The sequence below is a fragment of the Archocentrus centrarchus genome, chromosome 21 (assembly GCF_007364275.1).
Source record: "Archocentrus centrarchus isolate MPI-CPG fArcCen1 chromosome 21, fArcCen1, whole genome shotgun sequence".
Lineage (NCBI taxonomy): Eukaryota > Metazoa > Chordata > Actinopteri > Cichliformes > Cichlidae > Archocentrus > Archocentrus centrarchus.
This window is the reverse complement of record NC_044366.1, coordinates 27,071,316-27,093,123: the sequence shown is the minus strand read 5'-3', so window position 1 is coordinate 27,093,123 and position 21,808 is coordinate 27,071,316. Positions and strand designations below refer to the sequence as shown.

The 21,808-nt window shown below is 43.5% G+C and overlaps 2 protein-coding genes across 3 annotated transcripts in view; one reads left to right on the top strand and one right to left on the bottom strand.

Moving 5' to 3' along the window:
- arhgef49 (Rho guanine nucleotide exchange factor 49) overlaps window positions 1–14,008 on the top strand; it is a 71,485-nt gene extending 57,477 nt beyond the window's left edge. For both annotated transcript variants that reach the window (XM_030757618.1, XM_030757619.1), the window contains 5 exons: window positions 4,115–4,310; window positions 5,660–5,870; window positions 7,777–8,366; window positions 10,555–10,700; window positions 11,016–14,008. In XM_030757618.1, coding sequence (XP_030613478.1) covers window positions 4,115–4,310; window positions 5,660–5,870; window positions 7,777–8,366; window positions 10,555–10,700; window positions 11,016–11,844 — 1,972 coding nt within the window. In that variant the 3' untranslated portion in view covers window positions 11,845–14,008. The remainder of the gene's footprint in view (window positions 1–4,114; window positions 4,311–5,659; window positions 5,871–7,776; window positions 8,367–10,554; window positions 10,701–11,015) is intronic.
- A 102-nt stretch (window positions 14,009–14,110) lies between these two features.
- Window positions 14,111–19,118, bottom strand: tsn (translin). The gene is made up of 6 exons (XM_030757622.1): window positions 18,942–19,118; window positions 17,180–17,273; window positions 16,991–17,087; window positions 16,623–16,738; window positions 16,460–16,539; window positions 14,111–15,410 (listed from the first exon to the last, which is right to left on the bottom strand). Exons 1-6 carry the CDS (start codon window positions 19,005–19,007, stop codon window positions 15,180–15,182), a joined length of 684 nt encoding a protein of 227 aa, XP_030613482.1. The 5' UTR covers window positions 19,008–19,118; the 3' UTR covers window positions 14,111–15,179.
- Window positions 19,119–21,808: the final 2,690 nt, after the last annotated feature.

The window sequence follows — 21,808 nt, the reverse complement described above, 5'->3', positions numbered from 1 at the left end:
GTAAGAGAGAAGGGAAAGAAGAGAATAGAGAGAAAAAAATAGGATGAATAAACCAAATAATTAGTCACTTGTTAAACATAAGATACTGACAATACTTGCAAAATTAATAATTGTGTGGGGAAAACAAAAATTGCTTGATTACACAGACCAACCCTTTTGTATTATGATTACGTGAGTATTTGTGTTTGTGTCATGAAATGTACTTACCAATGAGGGCAGAACGCCGCAGCCCTGCCCATCAGAAGCTAGAGGCAGGCAAAGAGAGCCCCAGGAAGCCCAGGCCGCCAGCAGCCCACCAAGACCTACGAAGACCCGCGGCCACTCATTCCAAAGACATCCGCACACCCACCCCAGCAGACAGGGGAGGGAAGTCTCGGACGGAGCCCCCCCAGTCAAGGAGCAAGGGCACCAGAGAACCCGAGGCAACGAGAACCCCCGCACAGGCCAGCAGCAGGGCCCCAGGGCCCCGGCACCCGAGGACCGCCCGAGCCCCCCCCCCCCCCCCCCCCCCCCCCCCCCCACGCCGAAGAGGCCAACGCAGCCCCGCGCCGCAACCCCCAGGGGAGCAGGTCACCACCCACGCCAGAACATCCAGCCCCATCCAGGAACCCGGAGGTACCCACACCCCAGGGGGGCAGGGGGGGAAGAGGCAACCAGCAAGGATGGGCCAGGAGGCAAGGCACAGGCCCAGACCCAGGTCCAGCCAAACATACAACCCCACGCACTCCCACAAGAACAAAGGAAAGTAGTTATTGGCTGTCCTAAAAGTCACTAGAAGTCACCATATGACATCATTTGCTAATCACTAATTGGTCATTTGCATGTAGTTGTAATCGAGGCTGTAGCAGAGAGGAATAACATCTTTGGAGAGACAAAAAGTGAGGAAAAAACACCTGAAATATGTTCAGAACTACAAATGAACTTTATGAAATAACTTAATGACTTTAGTGCTTTGCCTAGACCCACATTAAACAATACAGGACAAAATTGATTTATATAATGTTGGAATATCAAATTTAACAAAAACACTGTTATGTGGGGTGCAATTGCTAGCTTTACATTCAACCCTCCTCTTTTATCTAGGCCAAACGAGGTCCAGGGTGGTTGGGTCCCCCTCGGTGCCAAAGCGAGCTCTGGGCAATGCCAAAGCATACGAAGGGATGCAGTAGAAGGCTGTATGTACATAAAATATGGCAACAGTGGAATATTCCAGGTTTTCGGTCTATCTCCCAATCTCTCCACAAGTTGCTGATGTCACCAGAAAAAGTTGCTAGTCATTTTTTTTTTTTGGGGGGGGGGGGGGGGGGGGTGTCACTAGGGATGTCTGAAAAGTCGCTAAGTTGGCCGCAGTGTGTGAAACATTGTTTTCAAGCCTCAGTGTTAGCATTTTGGCCACCGCTATGATGGTTTTATGGAGCCAGAAGTGACTTGGATGAGAGTGTGGAATGCTAGTCAGCTAACGCTAGCTTGATTAGCAATGCCCTCATCCATTGAATGCATTGCACAGACACAGATACCTGCTAATCAAGTCAAGTCAAGTCAAGTTTATTTATAAAGCACATTTAAAACAACGACGTTGACCAAAGTGCTAATCAGTGCTAGCACATGCATAAAATACTAGAATTTCACCTATCAAACCTGGAGCACTTCTTGAACAAACTGTTGGTACAATTTACTACCACAGCAAGTGAAGTTTAAATTTTTAATGCATGTCAAGTAAGTGAAATAAAAATGTTCCACAAGGAACCAACACCACAAATCTGTAACTCAAAGTGAAGCTGCTTGTCAGTCGAAGCCTTTATAATGGTTAAAAGGTTGAGTATACACTGATCAAGCAGAACCTTATGACCACCTGCCTAATATTGTATTGATCCCCTTTTTGCTGCCAAAACAGCCCTGACCCATCCAGGCATGGACTCTACTAGACCCCTGAAGGTGTGCTTCAGGGGTCTAGTAGAGCAACATCTTGCACCGAGATGTTGGCAACAGATCCTTTAAGTCCTGTAACTTGCAAAGTGGGGCCTCCAAGGGTCGGACGTTTTTGTACAGAATATCCTACAGATGCTTGATTGGATTGAGATCTGGGGAATTAGGAGGCCAAGTCAACACCTCAAACACCCTGTTGTGCTCCTCAAACCATTCCTGAAGCATTTTTGCTTTGTGGCAGGGAGCATTATCCTGCTGAAAGAGGTCGCAACCATCAGGGAATCCCATTTCCATCAAAGGGTACACATGGTCTGTAACAGTGCATCCACATGGATGGCAGGACCCAATGTTTCCCAGCAGAACATTGCTCAACACATCACACTGCCTGTGCTGGCTTGCCTTCTTTCCATAATGCATCCCGATGCCAGGTGCTCCCCAGGTGAGTGAGGCACGCACACCCGGCCATCTGCGTGATGTAAAAGAAACCGTGATTCATCAGACCAGGCCACCTTTTTTCGTTGCTCCGTGGTCCAGCTCTGATGATCACATGGTCATTGTTGGTGCTTTCAGTGACACAGGGGTCAGCATGGGCACCCTTTCCAGTCTGCCGCTATGCAGCCTCATACACAACAAACTGTGATGCACTGTGTATTCTGACACCTTTCTATCAGAACTGGCATAAACTTTTTTTTGGCAGTTTGAGCTACAGTAGCTCATCTGTTGGATCAGACTACACGGGCCAGCCTTCACATCAGTGAGCCTTGGCAGCCCATGACCCAGTCGCTCTTACGCCTTGGACCACTTTTGATAGATACTTACCACTGCAGACTGGGAAAACCCCACAAGAGCTGCAGTTTTGGAGATGCTCTAACACAGTTGTCTAGCCATCACAATTTAGCCCTCGTCAAACTTCCTCAAATCCTTACACTTGCCCATTTTCCTGCTTCGAACATCAAGTTTGAGGACAAAATGTTCCCTTATACCTTAATATATCCCACCCACTAACAGGTGCCATGTTAAAGAGATAATCAGTGTTATCCACTTCACCAGTCAATGGTCATAACACTTTATCGGTGTATAGACATGCATCAGGGTTATGGTATAGAAATTGTTTTTTTTGTTTTTTTTGCTGTTGTAAAGTTGTGCATTTCAACATGAGATTCTCTAAGTGACTGACTCACTTTGGAGTCTGGGAGCAGGGGGTTTTGGCACTCAACGTTGCCTTAAAGCTAATCTTGCCACCCAAGTATGATTAGCTTTTATGTTGTCTTATCTAATGCGCTGGGTAGGCCACATATACTGCATGGTTCACTCATGCCGTATATGTGTCTTAATAAACTCACTGCAAACGGGCTCTAATAAACTCATTGTACACACTCACTGATGTGGGGAGTGAATTGCAACAATAATTCCTGTCCACATTCAAGATGCACATCTTGTGGTACATGGTCTCAACTCCTTGGGATTCTTATTTGCTTAGGCTTCTGGTCTGTTTGTTTTCTTTTATAGATGCTTGTGTAAGTCCCTGCAGGCATGTATTCGTGGTTTGTGTGTTCAGTGATATGTGAATTTCAGTGTAGAGAAATTCCAGTGCAACAGTGTGTCATCGACTGCGTGCTTTTTGGGATGTCACAGATCTCATGCTGTCTGTGTGCCGCAGGAATGAATCCCCTGTTGTCAGACAAAGGAATGAAGTAAAAGTATAATGCTTCCATGTGTTTGTGCGTGGCTGCGAAGAGGCATTGTCCCCATGGTCCGAGGGTTCAGGTGTTAAATGTCCGCTGGTGTGCCTAATTACTGTGCTCCTGCGGAGGAGTTTAGGGTTGGGGGGTTGGAAGAGATGAAAGGCATTGATTTGGTATTCTGGGTGGGTAGAGGAGGAGGAGGATGGGTGGTGGAGAATACATAGAAGTAAGAAGAAAGGCATGTGAGCTGGAGAAGGAAGAATGAGGAGGAATGAATGACAGAGATGCTGTAAGGAAGAGGGCTCTGCCAGAATTATAATTTTTTTTCCCCTCTTCCTACATTCAATTCTTTTTCCACATGTCCCTCTTGTTCCCTCCTCTTTGTTTTCCCCTTTTCATTTTGCTTTCTATTCCTTCCCTTTCACCCCCCCATCTCCCACCCTTCTCTTCATCCATCTCTCTCTCCCCTCCTCTATACCTTCATCTCCTCCTCTCTCCACCAGCTGCAGTGCAGAGATCTCCGCTGAGACCCCCGTCAGGCTGTCAGGTGACCGGGACGGAGGCTGTGACATCACCGCCCCCTCGGCCGACTGTCAGCCCTCCGCCGTTGCCATGGCAACGTCGGCAACGGCCTGCGGAGCCGAGGCTGGCGAAGAGGCACCTGCAGGAGAAGGAGGAAGAGAGGAACCAGGAGAATGCGTAAGGATTCTTTCTCATTGTTTTTCTTTCTCATGCTTTAACAGCGTCGCCTGCGCGCTTCTTAGATCGCCGCTTTTTGCTGTTGCTTCGTAGTGTGCAAGAAACACATTGATCTATTGGTATTCATCGATGACTGGGACAAGCAAGGGGACTGCGACACGCACACATGCACATCCCTCATACATACTGATGCAGAGGTATTTGTTGAGAACAAGCATGCAGCGGTCTGTCTTCCAGCTACAGCTCAACGACTGAGGATGCAGTAAAAAAAAAAAAAAAAAAAAAAAAAAAAAGAGGATTAAGCCCCTCCAGCAGTGGGCTGATGCTGGTAGCTCATTCCTGCGCATCATTGCTGCTCTCTGCGTGGCTCCTCTCTGCTGGCTGGCTGCAGCCTGACACCAGGCTCAGCTGCAGCTAGCATCGTGCATCGTGCTCCTCTCTGCATCTGCAGAACAGAAGAGCCGGACTGACATGGAGTCGTATCTTGCTTGCATGTTGCACGGCTGATAGGTAGTTTAGAGAGCAGATGTCGAGATGCGTTTGCTTCTTTCTTGCCTTCCTTTATTTTTTGGCTTTGAATTCACAGCCTCTGGATTCCCAAAGAAAGGGCTGTTATTTGATAATTTAGTAGAATATGAATTATTCTCCTTCATTTTATCTGATAGCTTCAAGCTCTATAAAGCGATGAAAATCTTGCACCTTTCAGTCATGTTTAGTAGTTGGAGGACTGTCTACATTTAGGAAGATAATGGGTAATCTGAAGCCAGTACATGGGTGTTACAAAGGATGCTGGCAATGCCTCTGGGGTGAGGAGCAAAATGCTATAGCGATGACCTTTGAACTTCATATCACAGGTTGTTCCTCAGGGGCTTGAGAGACCCTAAAAGAGGAGTGTTCGTCCATGCCGAATGCTGCAGTGTTTGGGGAATTCCTTGCTTAACCTCTAAAGAATTTGTCATCTGGAGGATATCTCTCATCTTCAAGGCTGGGTAGTTTGAAGTTGTGATAAGAGCAGAATTTTCAAAGCGTGGCCTTGCTGTATTTACAGCCTGTTTACGAGACTTGGCAGACGATTAGTGCTGCATCCGAGTATGAAATTTGGATTCTTGTCAGTTCTACAAGCTGGGATGAGAGAGATAACCAAGATTTGTTATGTAATGATGTCATGCCAGTGAAGACGGTGACACTGTGCGTGATAACTCCTCTCACAGACACACACAGATGCGCAAGCTGGGATTCCAATCTTGTTGTCATTGCCACCTCAGTACCTCAGAGAGCTTTGCCCTCTTTCACCTGTTGCTATAGCAACGCGGCCATTTGATTGACACACATGTCTTTCCAACTGGCAGCACGCTAGTCTGGGCTGCAGGCGCTCCAGCTCGGACGCAGCCTATGAGCTGGCTGAGACGGTGAGAGCGCAGCGTGAGTGCCGCCTGCGACCCCACTACAGTGACCCCATGCCGGCCGACGCCTCCAAGCGCAAGCAGCTGGAGATGAAGATCGCTGCCGCCGCTCGACTCCACAGCCATCGCCGAGACCGCGATAGAGACAGAGACAGTGGTGAGTACATAAGTGTGACACATGTCGTTTTGTTTTTGTCATGGTGTTGGACTTCCCCTTTAACATGTACTACCACTGCCTTTTTAGTTAAATTAAATGGAGCTAATTAGGATGAAACTGAAAGTCCAGTGGCAGATTTAAAAAATAAATAAATAAATAAATCTCATAAATCAGGATGACTTCACCAAAATCTCAGTGTTGCTGCAACTGAAACAGCACAAACATCAAAGTACGTCCATGTGTCAAGTCTGGTTGCACTTTTCTCAGTTGGTACACAAACAGAATGTGGACAGATAGCAAAAAGAGGCTGATTTCATGGATATATGTGTGTTTTACTTAAATGTTTACCTCATTATGCAGGAGCTGCACATTTATCAGGCACTTCATTTCCAGCATTTGGGTGAATTTTTATGCACCAGTCTGTGTCCCATCTTCATTTGTAGCAGATTTTTTTTTTTTTATATCAGTAAAGGAACTCAGGCGTCGGGTAACAATTTAGCATGCTGCTGGGATGTCACACAGTAAGGCTTTTAGGCGTTCTGTATCAGTTAGACTTTTAAGTGATGCACACACATACACACAAAATTTACACTGCCTTCTTTTGTGTTTGCATATGTCTGATATGCGTGCACGTATTACACTATTCATGAATCAGTTTAGAAACACCTGGATTTTAAAGGCAAATGTTCAAAACCTTCTCTCTACGTTAAAACCGTGTCTGTTCTTTGTGTTTTCAGATGATTTTTAGAAATCATGTTCATTTCAACTACTGAACACATGGACGGGCAACATTATCTGAAGATTAGTTAGCAAATTGGCAACAAGACATAAGCTTGAAAACACTTTACTCTTTACTGTTTCTGTTTGATTTTAAATAGATAATTTATATTCACTCTTTTAAGTACGGACAAAGATCTGCCCCAGTAGAAGGCTTTCTTCTCTGAGCAGTGATTCTGTAAGTCCTCGCTGCTTAAGTGTAAGTGTTTTCTAAAATACAAAGAGGCGTCCACACAGGAAGAGACTTAACAGTGAAGTAACAACCAGAAACTGTGGAGTATCTTGTAGCGGCCAGAGGTGAAAAAAATATTAGTGATGCAAAAATGAGCAGCTCACTATTTAAACTTCCTCAACTTTAAGGCGAGCGATTGAAGCGGCTACCAAAAGGTGTATTGTCTGGTTACCTATGCCACCAGAGCCTGGAATGCCCGCTAAGTGTCCAGCTGTCAGCTGTAAAGCAGTGTGCTTTGTAGCTAATCCAGTTTCCCAGCTGCTAACATGGACCAGGTGGGGCTTATGACTTATATTGCATCCATCTACAATCGGGTGATTGAGATGTTTTGGCTTCACTTCTGGGGCTCAACATATACACATTACTCATACTCCTATTGTGTTATAGACCTCATCCCAGTAATTACAAAATGAGTTTGTCCAGAACCTGGCACTGACCCCAAAACTGTAAGATGGGATTTGACTTGATGCTTCCTTGCTATCAACAAATGTCTGTACCTTCACAGAGCTCTTTGTCCTCATTACACCTCTGACCTCACCAGATGAGGTGAATCCAAATAAATTGTGAATGAGCCTCCAGCTGAGCCTGGTATTTTACAGTCCACCCCACTTTTTCTTTTCTTTAACATTTTCTTTTTTTAAGATTAAGGCTTTTAGGAGCTACATTTGATCTGTTTTTACAGCCCTTATGTAAGTTCCTCTGAACATTATGGCCTTTGGACCTTGTTCTCACCACCTCCACCAAACACACACACACACGTCAATACGACATCTGATAATGATGACCTTGTTAACCTTTTCCACAATCTCACGTTTGTGTGATTGACAAAAACTGGAGAGTAAATCAATAAACATCACAATTACTAACGACTGATCATCCTCACGTCCCTCTCCCCAGCACCCGCAGCAATTCGTGGTCACTCAGAGCCGCCTGGTGAGGAGCGCCAGGCAGTTCTAGGTGTGACTCGGTCCGGACAGCACCGCTGGAGCACCATCAGCAGCCTGAGCGCAGACAGCGGAGTGGTGGGCCTCAGCGACGAGCGTGAGGAAGAGGACAACGAGCCTCGCCGTTACCGCAGAAACCGGGGAGCTGACGTGGAACGTGTAGACAGCGGCATCGGGCCAGGTCTGTCCCGCACCTGGAAGAGACCGTCTGCCTCTCTCAGAGCCTGGGAGGCCCAGAGACCGTGTCCAGACTGTGGACTGAGGGACGGGGCCTCTAAAGAACGGGGAGAGCGCATGTGTGAACGTTGCTCCAAGCTGCGCATTGAACGCAAGGAAGCCATCCTGGAGTTTCTGAACACAGAGTCGAGCTACGGCGAGGACCTGCGCATCATCAAAGAGGAGTTTTACTGCCCCATGCAGAGTGCCGGGCTGCTCACCGCCGAGCAGCTCACTGTGGTGTTCAGCAACGTTCAGGAGTTAATAGACGTCAACGAACGCTTCACTGAGCACCTGCAGGACAGCATCGATCAGGCCTTTGACCAGGTGATCCACTCTCCCTCTGTCTCTCAAACACATGAATACCAGCTCGGTATTCTGATCAGACTCCTGTTATTACATAATTCACCTTCAGATGTATTTAGAGTGCAACAACAACAAAGAAGTGCCCTTTTACAGATTGAGTGTAAACATCAGTGTGCTCACACACTTTGAGTGTATACACTTAGATGTATACACTCAAAGCGATTGCAGAGAAAAATGTTACACTGCAATGAGAGAATCAAGGTCACTTGTTGTCAATAGAGGAGAGGAACCATTAATCATGCTCTCATGAATATGTTTACATTAACAGTGGGTGGCTGTGTACTGTATGTGCAGTATTAAAATGTTTTGCTTGTAGTGATGATAATGTGTACAGTAAAGAATCACCTCAGCTATACAGAGCACTTAAGACATTTTAACTTACTTTAATTTCAAATTTTAAAAAATCAGTGGTCATCATTAGAGCAGAGGGGCATTAATTCTGCCGATAACTGTACAAAAAATCTTTCAAAAATGGAGGCAAGGATCAGGATTTGTGCGTTTGTCCCTTTAACCGCTTTTCCCAGTTGACATTGGGAGAGAGGTGGGGTATACCGTGGACAGCCTAACAAGGAGTGACAAATAACCGTTCACACTCACACCTAAACCCTGCTGCTAATTTAGAATTAACCTGGCATGCGTTCCTTTGGAGGGTTGACCCTTTGGCTGTCCAACCTTCTTGCTGTGAGGCGACCGCACAAACCACTGCACCAGTGTGCTGCCTGGGTAATCTATTAGCTAAATCATGAAACTAATCTAACTACACTAACAAGTTATTAATGTTAGTTAGCTGGTACAGCCCAGCTCATTGGTTGCAAGATCAAAAGGAAGACAAGACAAGGTGAGAACTTGGAAGTTTACAGTTTATTTGCAAAAAATATAATTAAACTAAAAAACAATGTGTATTTATTTGTAAGTCAGCAGTGTAAAGTGTGCACAGGCGGGTGGCTGAGTATGTAGAAAGCAAAAGAAACCTGAGAAACATGCTGTAGCTGAGCTGATCAGAGCCAGTGTCAGAGTCAGGCAGTCACTGCAGGAAGGGGGGAGCTTTTATACTCCAGCTCACTGGGCCCAGGTGTTGATCTTGCAGCTCATCACCCTCCAATTAGCTCCTGCATAACAGATCGCAGCAAAACACAGCCAAACAGACACCTAGTGCCCAGATGGCCTGGGGGTCATCAACACGTCTGACAGCAGTGATGTCACCAATGTCAGTTTTATAAATCAGTTTTTTTTTTTTGTTAACTCAACATCTCTGTGTTCTACCCTCGTATAGTTACTGTCCTCTATTGCTACACCCCTACTCCCTGTTTGCAGATAGAATATGCTTTGAATAATTTCAGACTTATAAAGCACTTTGTAACATGTCTTTTAATGCTTTATAAATAAAATTATTGCTAAAATGACCAAACACGCCAAACACTAAGACCATTCAAAATGGCAACTCTAGTCCTCTTATCCTTAAAGAAAGAAATTTCTTGAAGAGCCAACGGCCAGCTTGAATTTTTCAAATGGCTAATGGGCTTTTTTTAAAGAGTCATTAGAAGAGAGCATATATGCTAATTTTGGTACTTGTATCCACTTATGAAAGATCTTTAGATTTTCTTTGTAAAATGTGATAAAAAATCTGATATTCCGATATATCGGCCAATACTCTTTTCTTTCAGACACACAAAACATAAAGAGATTTGTTATGTATAGTTATTTAATTACTTGTTTACATTCTGCCAGACTCTGCTTGGATCAGCTGGTTGTTGTGTGTCTTGCCTAAACTATGCAAACATCAACACTCATGACTTCATTTCTGATTCTTCTATTGTTTTTTTCCCATTTATCAGCCATTATCAATGCCAATACCAATCGATCGGCAAATAGCTAATATCAGCTAATGATATCGGCCCGTCGGTCGGGCTCCAGTATCCACCTTGTTATAACCTGCACTTGGCTGTAGAGAAAGTCTCTCAATGGGAAGCATGACTCAGAGATACTCTGGTGGATCTGATACGTAGATAGAACACAGTTATTACTGTTGCTTCCTGATAACTGCTGTGCTGACTCAGTGTAGCCTTGTGAGAAGTGATGAGGCAAATCTGCGCATACCAATTTAGACAATGACTTTTAAGGTGATTGCTTTCCTGTGGTTTGATTTCAGGGAGATGAAGATCTGCTGACAGTGTACATAGGAGAGATCTTTCTGGAGTTTGTCAACATGCTGCCCGCCTTTCAGACCTACTGTCTGCAGCAGTCCACCTCAGTCAACTTGCTCAATACACTGGAGAAAGAGAAAGAACTGCTAAGGTACACACAAAGTACAAGGATTCTTCTTCCTGTGGCTCTGTGTGATGGAAAAAATTGCTCTGGGAGCTTTCTCTTGTTCCTGCCACGGCTGCTCTGAGTAATTCTTAATGGAAAGGACAGCGAGTTATCACTTATTCAGAAGAAGTTCTATTTCGGGTGCAAAGCTGCAATGATTCATATTTTTAGACAGAACCGCAGCTCACCCATGAGTCAGGCCATCTTATGATTCCCATTAATCAAGTTTTTTAGAGTTTCCCCAAAGACTGTAAGAATGTCTCCATTCTCATCTTCATTTTCTCTCACTTCTCTTTTTAGAATCTTCCTGGATGTTTCTCAGAATGACAACACAGCGCTGCGTCGTATGAACTTGCGCTCCTTCCTAATGGCGCCCCTCCAGCGCGTGACCAAGTACCCACTTTTATTGAGCCGCATCATTAAGGTCACTCCCGAATGCCACCCCGACTATGCACGTCTCCGCGAGGCCAAGAGTCGGGTCGAATCCCATCTGGAACACATCAACATGAAGACCAAGCAGGAGGGCAACGGCGTCACCTGGTCTCTGCGCTCATTCCGCCGCGACAGCCGCAAGAACCGGGAGGTCATCAACATCGAGATGCGAGAGGTGTCGATGAAGACTGTGGGATGGGCGAGAGAAAACACACGATTTGTCATGGAGGGACCGCTCCAGCTGTCCCAGCCGGCAGATGGTCAGTGGGTGAAGAAAGGCAGCAAGGCTCTCAAGTTCCAAAACGTCCAGAGCCTGCTGATGGTGAGGACACAGCGGGCAGGTGAGGGACAGGGCGCCGACCTGGTGGCTCGGGGGGATCAGGTGGAAAGTGGCGGAGAGAGCATTCGAGATGGAGTGCTGGTTCTGATCAAGGACAAGAGCAGCGGGAAGTTCACAGTGCTGAGAGAGCCCATCCGTCTAGGAAACTGCGTGGTGTCGACAGATCCGGACTGCGAGGACACATTCGAGGTGCTCGATATCCGGCGGGAGTCTTTTGTTTTCCGTGCCTCGGACAAATCTCGCACCCAGCAGTGGTTCCACCAGATTAAGAGATACGCTCGAGACTTGGGCACCTGGAGGAAAAGACGTAACGCTTTGCCCAACATCATGATCAATACAAACCAAACGCGGTCCTGAGACTAACCTTCACTCACCTTTGTTACACTGTAAATAACCCGAATCCTTCTACTGCAAAAATCAGCTGACAATATGAAGCATTTCCGAGTGACACCACTGTTATAACTTGTTAGAGTTCAGTAACAATAAATAAAAAAAAAAGTTCTCAAAGTCTCATGAGGGTAAGAAAATGATGAAGCACTTTTTTTTTTTTTTGGTTACAAAGCTGTAAGTGCGCCATACTGTCATAAAATAATGGGTGTAGATTTAATTTTAAGCCGTTACATTAACAAGAAATATCAGATTCTTGGACGACCAAAAAGAAAGGAAAAGAAATGAAAACAAACTTGGGCTGTTCTCGTCAGCCTTGATTGTAAAACTGTTCACTCTCGGAGAAGCAAAGTTGTGTTTTCAGTACGTAGCGTATGTGTTGAAAAGCATGACTGACTGACAGCAGCGGGAAAAATTGTAATGTCTTTTTTTATTTTTAAATTTAATACAACACAGTGTGATCTAAGAACATTTCTTCTGGTATGAAAAGGCATAAACGTCATCCAGAGCTTTGTTCGGTGGTTTTTAATTTGTCGTCACTGCCCTATACTGTCTGTGTGCCGCCCTCTGCTGTACGCTGGCGGTAGAGCAATCCTTCACTGCCAGAGAAGCAGTGGAGCAGAGCCGCTCGAACAGGCTCAACGGACCTCCGGTGTCACCGTGTTTAAATGAGAACTCACGTAACAGCAATAATCTCTGCCAGTTTCAAACTAAGTAGCTACTGTATATGCATTTCATTTTTTCCTTTGGCGTCCAGGTGGTAATCCTGCTTCACTGTGTCACTGAGTTTTATGTGACAGATTCAGCTGGAGTCTGACTAAAGCTTCCCCGAACACTGAGGACGTCTCTGTTACAGTCATTAGAATTAAGTGCCATGAAAGCAATTTGTGAAAAAGTCTAGTCAGTCTGCTTTGTCGTAACATCATGTGAAATGGGTGGCGTCAAACACTACCTGTGTGTTAAGTGCAGAGTTTTTCCAACCTCGGCTTCAGGACCTCGTGTGAGACCACCACTGGCCTCTGCGCAGATGCATTAATATTCTAATAATCTAATAATAGAGAATCCACAAACAGATGTTTTCATTGTTCAATGATCTGCTGGCTGTTAGCTAAACCAGTCATTTGGTCTGTGAGTGTGGAAATCGGGCAGATTTTGGTCTTTTTGCTACCAATTATCAATCCAAACTTACTATATTTATAATTTTGATGTTTGTCAGTTTATAAATAAACAAACCACTGAAACACTCACATTTGCTGGCTTTATGTTAGCCCACTAATCTATTGTGATTTTACTGCTTATGACACTATTTTTTAATCCCACCCTTAAGGCCCCAAACAAAGGTTCTGCTTTTTTGAAACTCTGGCATCAAGGCTGGAAAAACTCTAACTTGACAATAATGCCTCAAAAAAATAAATAATAGCATCTTGTCGTAACGCAGTTCCAGCTGTGTTACGTGACTTAGCGATGAGCTGTTGTGCCTTGGTACTTGATCACTGTTAAATGAAAACTGACTGAAGTTATTTGCAATCCGTCACAGTAGCATTAACCTCTGAAATAGACTCGTCTGCTCTCCGTCACTTGACTGAGATTCATTTACAGGCAATATAATTATTCCTTCGACAGTCGCCGACTGCTGGTGTGATCGACTGATCCTGTGTCTTCTTCTGATTTGTGTTTTTACTACTCCTGGTGTGTTTTTAATTTAAGAAAGCTTTATTTTGGTTGATGCACTTTATTATTATGATTCAGTAATAGAATATTCTCAACTGTAACAGCTGGTAAAACATCTGTTACGCAGTCATTATTGTTGACCGTATTTGATGTGAGAGGGCCTCTGGTCGACCGATGCTGATTCCAGCACTCTGAAACAATAAAGTCGATCCAGTCGTCGAAACCAAATCCACCAGATAAGACCAATGCTGTTATGTTATGAAGTAGCACGATCACTGTGTTCTGGAGGGTAAGGCTGCTCAGCTCCATACCAATACTCCTGTGCTGATGGAGGATGCAGTTTCAGATTTAAAAAAAAAAAAAAAAAGCCTGCTGAGTTTCATTAGTTTCTTTTCATTTGTGTATGAAAGACCCAATGTTTTATTTCCTCAGTGTAATATATTGTGCATTATATTAAAAGATTTTAAACACAGCTGTGATTGTTGTGTTTTCCTGCATAAAGTCTGCAGGTGTGTATTTAAGGTCATTCAGAGCATCTTCAGGACTTCAAAGACAACACGCTGAACAAGTGGGATCAATTTATCAGAAACAAAATCACAAATTTTCTATAAAATACCATCCAGCAACATGAAAGTATTGAAGCAAACTGAAGCATGGATGCCCACAACAAAAACAAACCTTCAAGATGTTTGTGAAAACCAAGAAATGACAACAAACTTCAGAACATGCATTTTGAGACATTCTGACTCTTCTGTATTTGCTAATCACACACGCTCATTGGCACTGATCCACAAGGGTTCCTTACTGTATGGAGGAAAACAAAAAACCTACCTGACTAATCACAGTAGCTTTGTGTCGTGTGAAGTGCATCTTTGGCTCCTCCTCTCCTCGAGCCTCTTTTATAAATGCAAGTGATGGAAATCCAAAAGCTTCTGAGTTAAAATGCTTTAAAATGTATAAATCTGTTACTGTGTTTACAGATTTTAGATTTAATACCTGAAAGTTGCATCAACCACCTTCTTTATAAATGAGGCTCCTGGATGATTTTTTTTTTTTAACAATAAGTCAGAGTCCTAAGAAACACTGGGCATCAAATCAGCTGGTAAACAACAACTAGCATAAATGCATACAAACAACCACAGAAAAACAAGCTGGCTGGAGCATTTTACTCCGAGCAATCTCTGTCTTCTTAAACAAATAAACATCAATACACTGTAAAGAAATAATAATAAAAAAAAAAAAAATGACTGTTGCAAGTTAGAATGAACAGCTGCAAAAACCAGCTCAGTCGACCAGGAATCAGATGAAAACCAGCAACAAATCAAACCATTGATTGCAATCTGACCGAGGGTGTCACCGTTTCTGCTATCCTTCTGACAGACTGCCTTCCATCAGACGCACTTCTCATGCATCCATTCGCACAGATATACGCTCATAAACACGCACACACACACACACACACACACTTGAACAGTCTGTCCTCGGCTGCTGGGGCCTCAGGCAGATCCCTGGCTCTTGCATTCCAGGTGGTGTAAGGTCTCCAATCTGCAGCAGCCGTGGAGAGGTCCCAGCTCGGAGGGCGGCTACCGCGCCCCCCTCCTCCTCCTCCTACAGCCAATCACACCCTCGCCACTCTACTTCTCACCAGCGGCTTCGGGTTCCTTGGCCAGGCCGCGGATCGACAGGTCATAAACCACCTCTTCAATCTTCTTCACGTCGTACTTGAGGCCGTCGTAGCGCTTCCTCAGCGGGTCATTCTTCAAGTTAAGCAGACGGAAGCCAGAGTCCAGCTCGTTGATGAAGTTGGAGATGCGGAGCGGCCGGTTGTAGTCTCCTGCTGTGACGCTGTTTACCGCCAACCGCGACTGGAGGAACAAACAGCAGGGGGAGTTAGGGGCAAAGTCAGTCAACTTACTCTTTTAACAACTGAAGCTGCTAGTTTAAACTGCCACTGAGCCTCTTTATCACAGGCTAAACTATTACACTTTTTATTAGATTAATATCTTAAACATGCCTGAGCTCTATTAGAATTTCCCAAAGCCCATGGTGCCATCTTTCCATTTATTTGATCAACAATGCAAAACGTATTTTAAAAAATTACATTTATTTGATTGGCGAGCAGGCAGACGCAGCAAATTCTCACTTTTTTTTTTTTGGCTTCATGACTTAATTGTTTAATGTAAAAAAAAAAAACAGTGCTCAGTGTCAGCTGGGACTGGATCAGCCTCCAGTATAAACAGATACAGCCTGTATCAAATGGACGGAGAACCAGCTGTGTAACACACACTGCCTATAGCAAAAAATACTTACAAGTATAAATACTTTATACTTCAATAAATCATGCCTTTTAAAGGCTATAAAGTTTAGTTTATGCTGAACATGTCTGAAAGGTATCGAACCTTTAGACGAGTTTTATGAATGTTATTTTTTGAAACCAAATAAAGGCTGGGGAGGGCTGTTCTATACAACTTTTTGTTTTATTAAGTGTATATATGCAGCTCAGAAATGACCCTATATTCATACTGTTCAGACTGTAGTGTGACACAAAAAAACTTTACAGTACTTTATCATGACTACAAAGCTCTATACTGCACTAGATCAGAAAAAGGGGTTGAGCTACAGTACAGCTGTCAGACGTCCTCTCTTGGTCTCATCTATCCAAAGGACATTGTTCCAGAAATCTTGTGGTTTATTCAAGATGAAATTTCCAAACCTAAGTCGTGCTGCAAACTCATAAAATGTCTGCTTTTATGACAGTGCTCAGACTTGCTGATGTGCAATCAATCAAATGCATTTAACTTTCAGCACCTCGCTGCTACTTACCTTCTTAATTCCTATGGAAGAGGTAAGGCTGTTAGTTTTTCACAGTACTGTACAGAACACGACTGTACGTAACAACTAACGGTAAACTCACCAGTTCGCTTGCCATAATCAGCACGCCTGCCAGGTAGTCCTCTACATCGAGGTGGAAGCCCTTCTCTCGCACCACTTCGACTACAAGGTGAAAAGAGCGGAGGAAGTAAAGTTAGGCAGCTTTCTCCAGTGAGACTTAGGCTTTGACATTAACTGGTACCTACTCCCGAGTATCTGTGCCACTTCTTCCCGAGTCACAAGACTTTCACTCTCCAGGTAGACAACAAACGCTGCTAAGAAAGCCAAACGCTGCAGGACAAACCGCCAGTGTTCATGGAATCTAAGGAGAGAAGACGAGATCAGAGAAACACTTGATTTCCTCAGGATACTTCCTCACAATAAGTCCTGATTTCATAGGGAGTCAGTGGTACATAAATAATACTGAATAATAATAAAAAGACATTTAAAAACATCTATTATCAGTATATTGTGGAAAATTTTGTTTTTAATGAACTAAACAACAAACCTTCAAATCTCATTAGCGTTGCATAGTCATAATGACAAGTGTAATTATCGAGAAAGTCGCTCCTACCTATAATACTGCTCCACGGGAAATTTTGTTTTGAGCTCTGCAATTTGTGTCCTGACTGTGCAGAACAGCTCCCGCGCCTTTGCACATTTGTTTGGAACTAAAGGGGAAAAGATTGCATTTTGGTATCAGAGGGTCAAAAATCATTTTATACAGGTATCTACACTACGTAATGCACCACCAACCACTCACTTTCTTTGAATCCACTTGGTTGGTGAACACTCTGTAGTACTGTTAGTATTTCCCTGGCGGTCTGCTCCAAGGTTTGGACCACCTTACGAATATCCTGCAACAAGTGGGAATAAAGAATAAAATGTTGACACCTTCTACTAAAGTCCAGATAATGTTGATGTGTTAGACGCAGGAAAAATGAGCAGCGTGAGGATTTTGGTGGTTTGTGAATTGTGATGGTTTGATGACTGAGTCAGAGCGTCTCCAAAACTGCAGCTCCTGTGGGGCGTTTCTGGTCTGCAGTGGTCAGTATCTATCAAAAGTGGTCCAAGGAAGAATCAGCGGTGAACCAGCAACAGGATCATGTGTGGCCAAGGGTCACTTATGCATGCGAAGAGCAAAGGCTGGCCACTCTGGCCAGATCCAGTAGATGAGCTACTGTAGCTCGAATTACTGAAAAAGTTCATTCTGGTTGTGATAGAAAGGTGTCAGAATACTCATTGCATCACAGTTTGTTGTGTATGTGACTGCATAGATGTAGCCTAGTCAGGGTGCCCATGCTGATCCCTGTCCACCACTGAAAGCACCAACAACGGGCACTTGAGCATCAGAACTGGACCGCGGAGTAATTGAAGAAGGTGGCCTGGTCTGATGTATCATGTTTTCTTTTACATGACATGGATGACTGGGACCAACACAATATTAGGCAGGTGGTCATAATGTTATGCTCGATCGTGTATTCGATTTCTTCTGGTTGCTCCCTTTAGGGGTTGACACAGCAGATAATCTTCCTTCACCTCACCCTATCCCTAACATCCTCCTCTGTCACTCCACCCTGCCTATGCACACTTCTGCACTGTCCATTGCTTTGGACAGTTGACCCCAGGTGCATGAACTCATCTACCTTCACACTACCTCTACTCCTTGTAGCTACACGTTTGTCCCTCTCATTCACACACATGTATTCTGTCTTGCATCTACGGACTTTAATTTCTCTTCTATCCAGAGCATACCTCCACCTCTCCACTTGCTCCCTACAGATCCCAATGTAATCTGCAAATATCATAGTCCACGAGACTCCTGCCTAACCTCATCTGTCAGCCTGTCCATCAGCACTGCAAACAAGAAGGGGCTCAGAGCCGATCCACCGTAACCCCACCTCCACCTTAAACCCATCTGTCACTCCTACTGCACACCTCACCACTGTCTCGCTGTCCTCTTACATGTCCTGCACCAGCCTCACATATTTTGCCACTCTTGACTTCCTCGTGCAGTACCACAGTCAGATGCTTTCTCCAGACGCACAAACACACAGTGCAATTCCTTCTCAGTGCATTCATATAGTCTAACTTATTAAATTAGGAAGGGCAATGTCAATTTTTTTTTTTTTTTTTTAGCTGACTATATTTTTTAATGGTTTAAAACGTGTCTGGGGGTATACAGTCACAATCAATCAGCTGTACTCGGACTTAAAGCGACTCTGCGTTAAATTCACTCATTTTCACATTAACTTTGGTTGGGAAAAACCGGAGGTCACTTAACAGGCGTGGAAAACAACACCAGAGTTTAATGTAATTTATATTCCAGGAAAAGTGATATGTCTGTTGTGAACTGTAATCAACCGGGATAAAAAGTATTAGTTACTGTATATAATGTCTCACCAACTAAGGTTAAATCACTCTTTATGGAGAGAAAATGTTTAACGTTTAATGACAACTCTTCGGCTCCGGTTAGCTGCTAGCTACCAGTCTGTAGGAGCTAACGCCGCGCCGTGCGGTCATACCTCTCTGACGTCCTGGTCTGCGCTCAGGAAGCCCTGGATGTAGCTGAACATCTCTGTGACAGACATTTTTATTTCAGTCCAGCCGCCCGCTCGATACCGATAATGAGCCGTCAGCAGCTAATCAACACACCAACGTGTAAGAGAGCCGTCAACCTCCGCCTCTAGCGGGCGCCTGGTGATGATGTCATTGGTACGTAAATCTATGTGCCAGCGTCATCGCGCATGTAGTGTATAAAGTAGAATATAGTGCATGTGGATATGGACTCAGTTATTTTTCATTTCTTATTTCGATCACGTCAGTATGTACCGTGGCTGGTTAATTTTAAAGATGCAAAAATTTTCGCGGACTCGCTGTTTTCAATCAATATTAGTGTAAAATATTTATTGCGGTATTTTCGCTGTTTCGCGGGTTTTTGCGGTACTCGTTCTTCACAGGCGTAGTACGTGTTGTACAGTAATGTATATATTTGGTGTATAAGTGTGTGGGGAGGGTTTATAAAAACTTAAAATAGTGTATAACTACTAAAATAATGTATAAATATTAAAATAAATATAGCGTCCCTACTTTTCACTTATCGCGGGTGGTCCTGGAACGTAACACCCGCGATAAGTGAGGGATTACTGTACTGCAGGCCGGTGAACCAGAGGTTGAGAGGTCACTGATTTCTTTACAACGGCTCCACCTGGAAGAAAGGACTCATTGCATTTCTCCATCCCCTCTGCTGATGGAGCCAAAGCAGCGCTTTTGTTGCTGTTGCCTTTGGGTGCTGCTCGAAAATGCTATGCAGGAGCAGCCTTACCAGCCCCACGTGGATCGTTCATCCTGTGGCAGAGTTTGGGATTTTAGCACTAATAACTAAATAACGACAATGTAAATACACCAATCTGTGATTGATATTTCAGCTTGATATTTCTGACATGAAATTAAAGATTGGGGAGCAGTAGTTTGAAATCTCAATTAAGTCAGAAAATATATCCACCCCCTCATGTCTTTATATTTTGCTTCCAAGCAGCCAGACTTTCTTGAGGTTTTTGCAAAGTGGTCTTGAGCAATAGTTCTTCAGGCTTTGTGAAGGCCTTTCAAAGTTTTTCTTTTGACATTGACTGCTTTTTTACTCACCTGAGCATTTTCAGAGGAATGATTTTCTTGTTAAGCCACTTAACACTGACCTATGAATTATTCAAACACCTAACTCAAGGCCCTTTGTTACTAGCAGCCTGTTGTAGAAACACAATTTGTTTCCATTTCTTTAGTTGAATCTATGAAAAATGGCATTAAAATGGTATTTTTACACCATCAAGATGCTTCTCAAAGAACGATTAGCTGAAAAAAAGTTGGTATATCTTGGCATGGTGCACAGTATATCCTTAAAAATTTGAGATAACTGGACAAGTGGAGAATTAAAGAAGAAGTGGCAAGCCAAATAAACTATCTACAGCAGATAAACAGTATCTGAAAGTAATATCTTTAAGCAATAAGAAAAGAAAAATCCAGTAAATACCCGGCACAGGACCTGATAAATACATCTGGCCTTACCGGGTCTTATGGAGTGATGAATGCAAATTTGAAATTTTTGGTTCAAAGGAGAGGCCAGCAGTGAGTGTCTGCAGCCTTCTGTAAAAGACAGAGGAGGCTCTGTCATGGTTTGAGGCTGCATTTCAACCAGTGCAGTTGGAGATCTTCTCTAAACTGATGGGATTGTGAATACACCAAAGTACAGTCAGATTTTGATCTGCCGTGCAGTACCATCTGGAAAGAATCTGATTGGCTTCATTATTCAGCATGCCAATGCAGCAAAAACATACCTGGATAGAAGAAAAACACACAAAGGAAGACTATCAGTCATGGATCAGCTTCCCCAGAGTCCAGACCTCAACAATATTGAGGCAGTGTGGGATCATCTTGACAGAGAACAGAACAAAAGGCAGAAACATCCAAAGAAGAGCTTTGAATGTCCTTCAAAAAGTCTGGAGAACTATTCCTGAAGACTACTGAAAGAAAGAAGAAAGCTGCCTCAGAGAGTTCAGACTGTGCTGAAGAATAAAGGTGGTCACATGTTAATTTTCAAGCTCAGTAGAATTGTAAAAACTCTGTTTTGGCCTTATATACGGTATTTCTATGTATATTTGCACATATTTCAATAAATTGCTGGGCCCAGGAGTCGCTCAAGACTTTTGGACAGTACTGTAGGACTTAGACTGTGAACAATCAAAAATCTGTCTAACCTTCATAACACTGTTTTCTAGTTACAATCCAGCATTCTGACTTGTTTTCTAGGTAAGACAGAAATTGGTGCATATCTGGATTCAGTGGCCATAAAACTAGTAACAGTGTGATATTTGAATCAGGAGCACAAATTTAGCTTATAACCACGTTATTGCGAGTACTATCATAACTTAACTTACAGTATCATGAAATATTCTAATAATTCTCCAACTCCAAGGCTTTTCCTAACGTTTTAGTTTCTTAATAATGAAGGATTAAAATGTGAGCAAGTGAAAGAACAATCTGCTTTTTTAAAGTTTTTTTAACAGAATCCAGAACTTTTTATTTTAGCAATAAGTGTCCGAATCAAATAAAGTGGGACAAGCTGTAATTTTCTCGCTACACAGCCTGTGTGCATTTTTTTTTCTTGTTTTAGGAAACAATACTTTAAGGGCTCAATTAAAGACAAAAATAAATAAAAATCACTAGTAAGATTTATATTTTTACAACATGTGAAACTGGCATATGCATGACGCAGCAGAAAACGGACACAAGTGAGGAAAATCCAACCTCCTAAAATGTTTTACAAGTTTGCATACTGCGAATTCGTCTGTCTCCTGTCTACACTTGTAGTTGGCAAATTTCCCACGGCCGCTGAAGG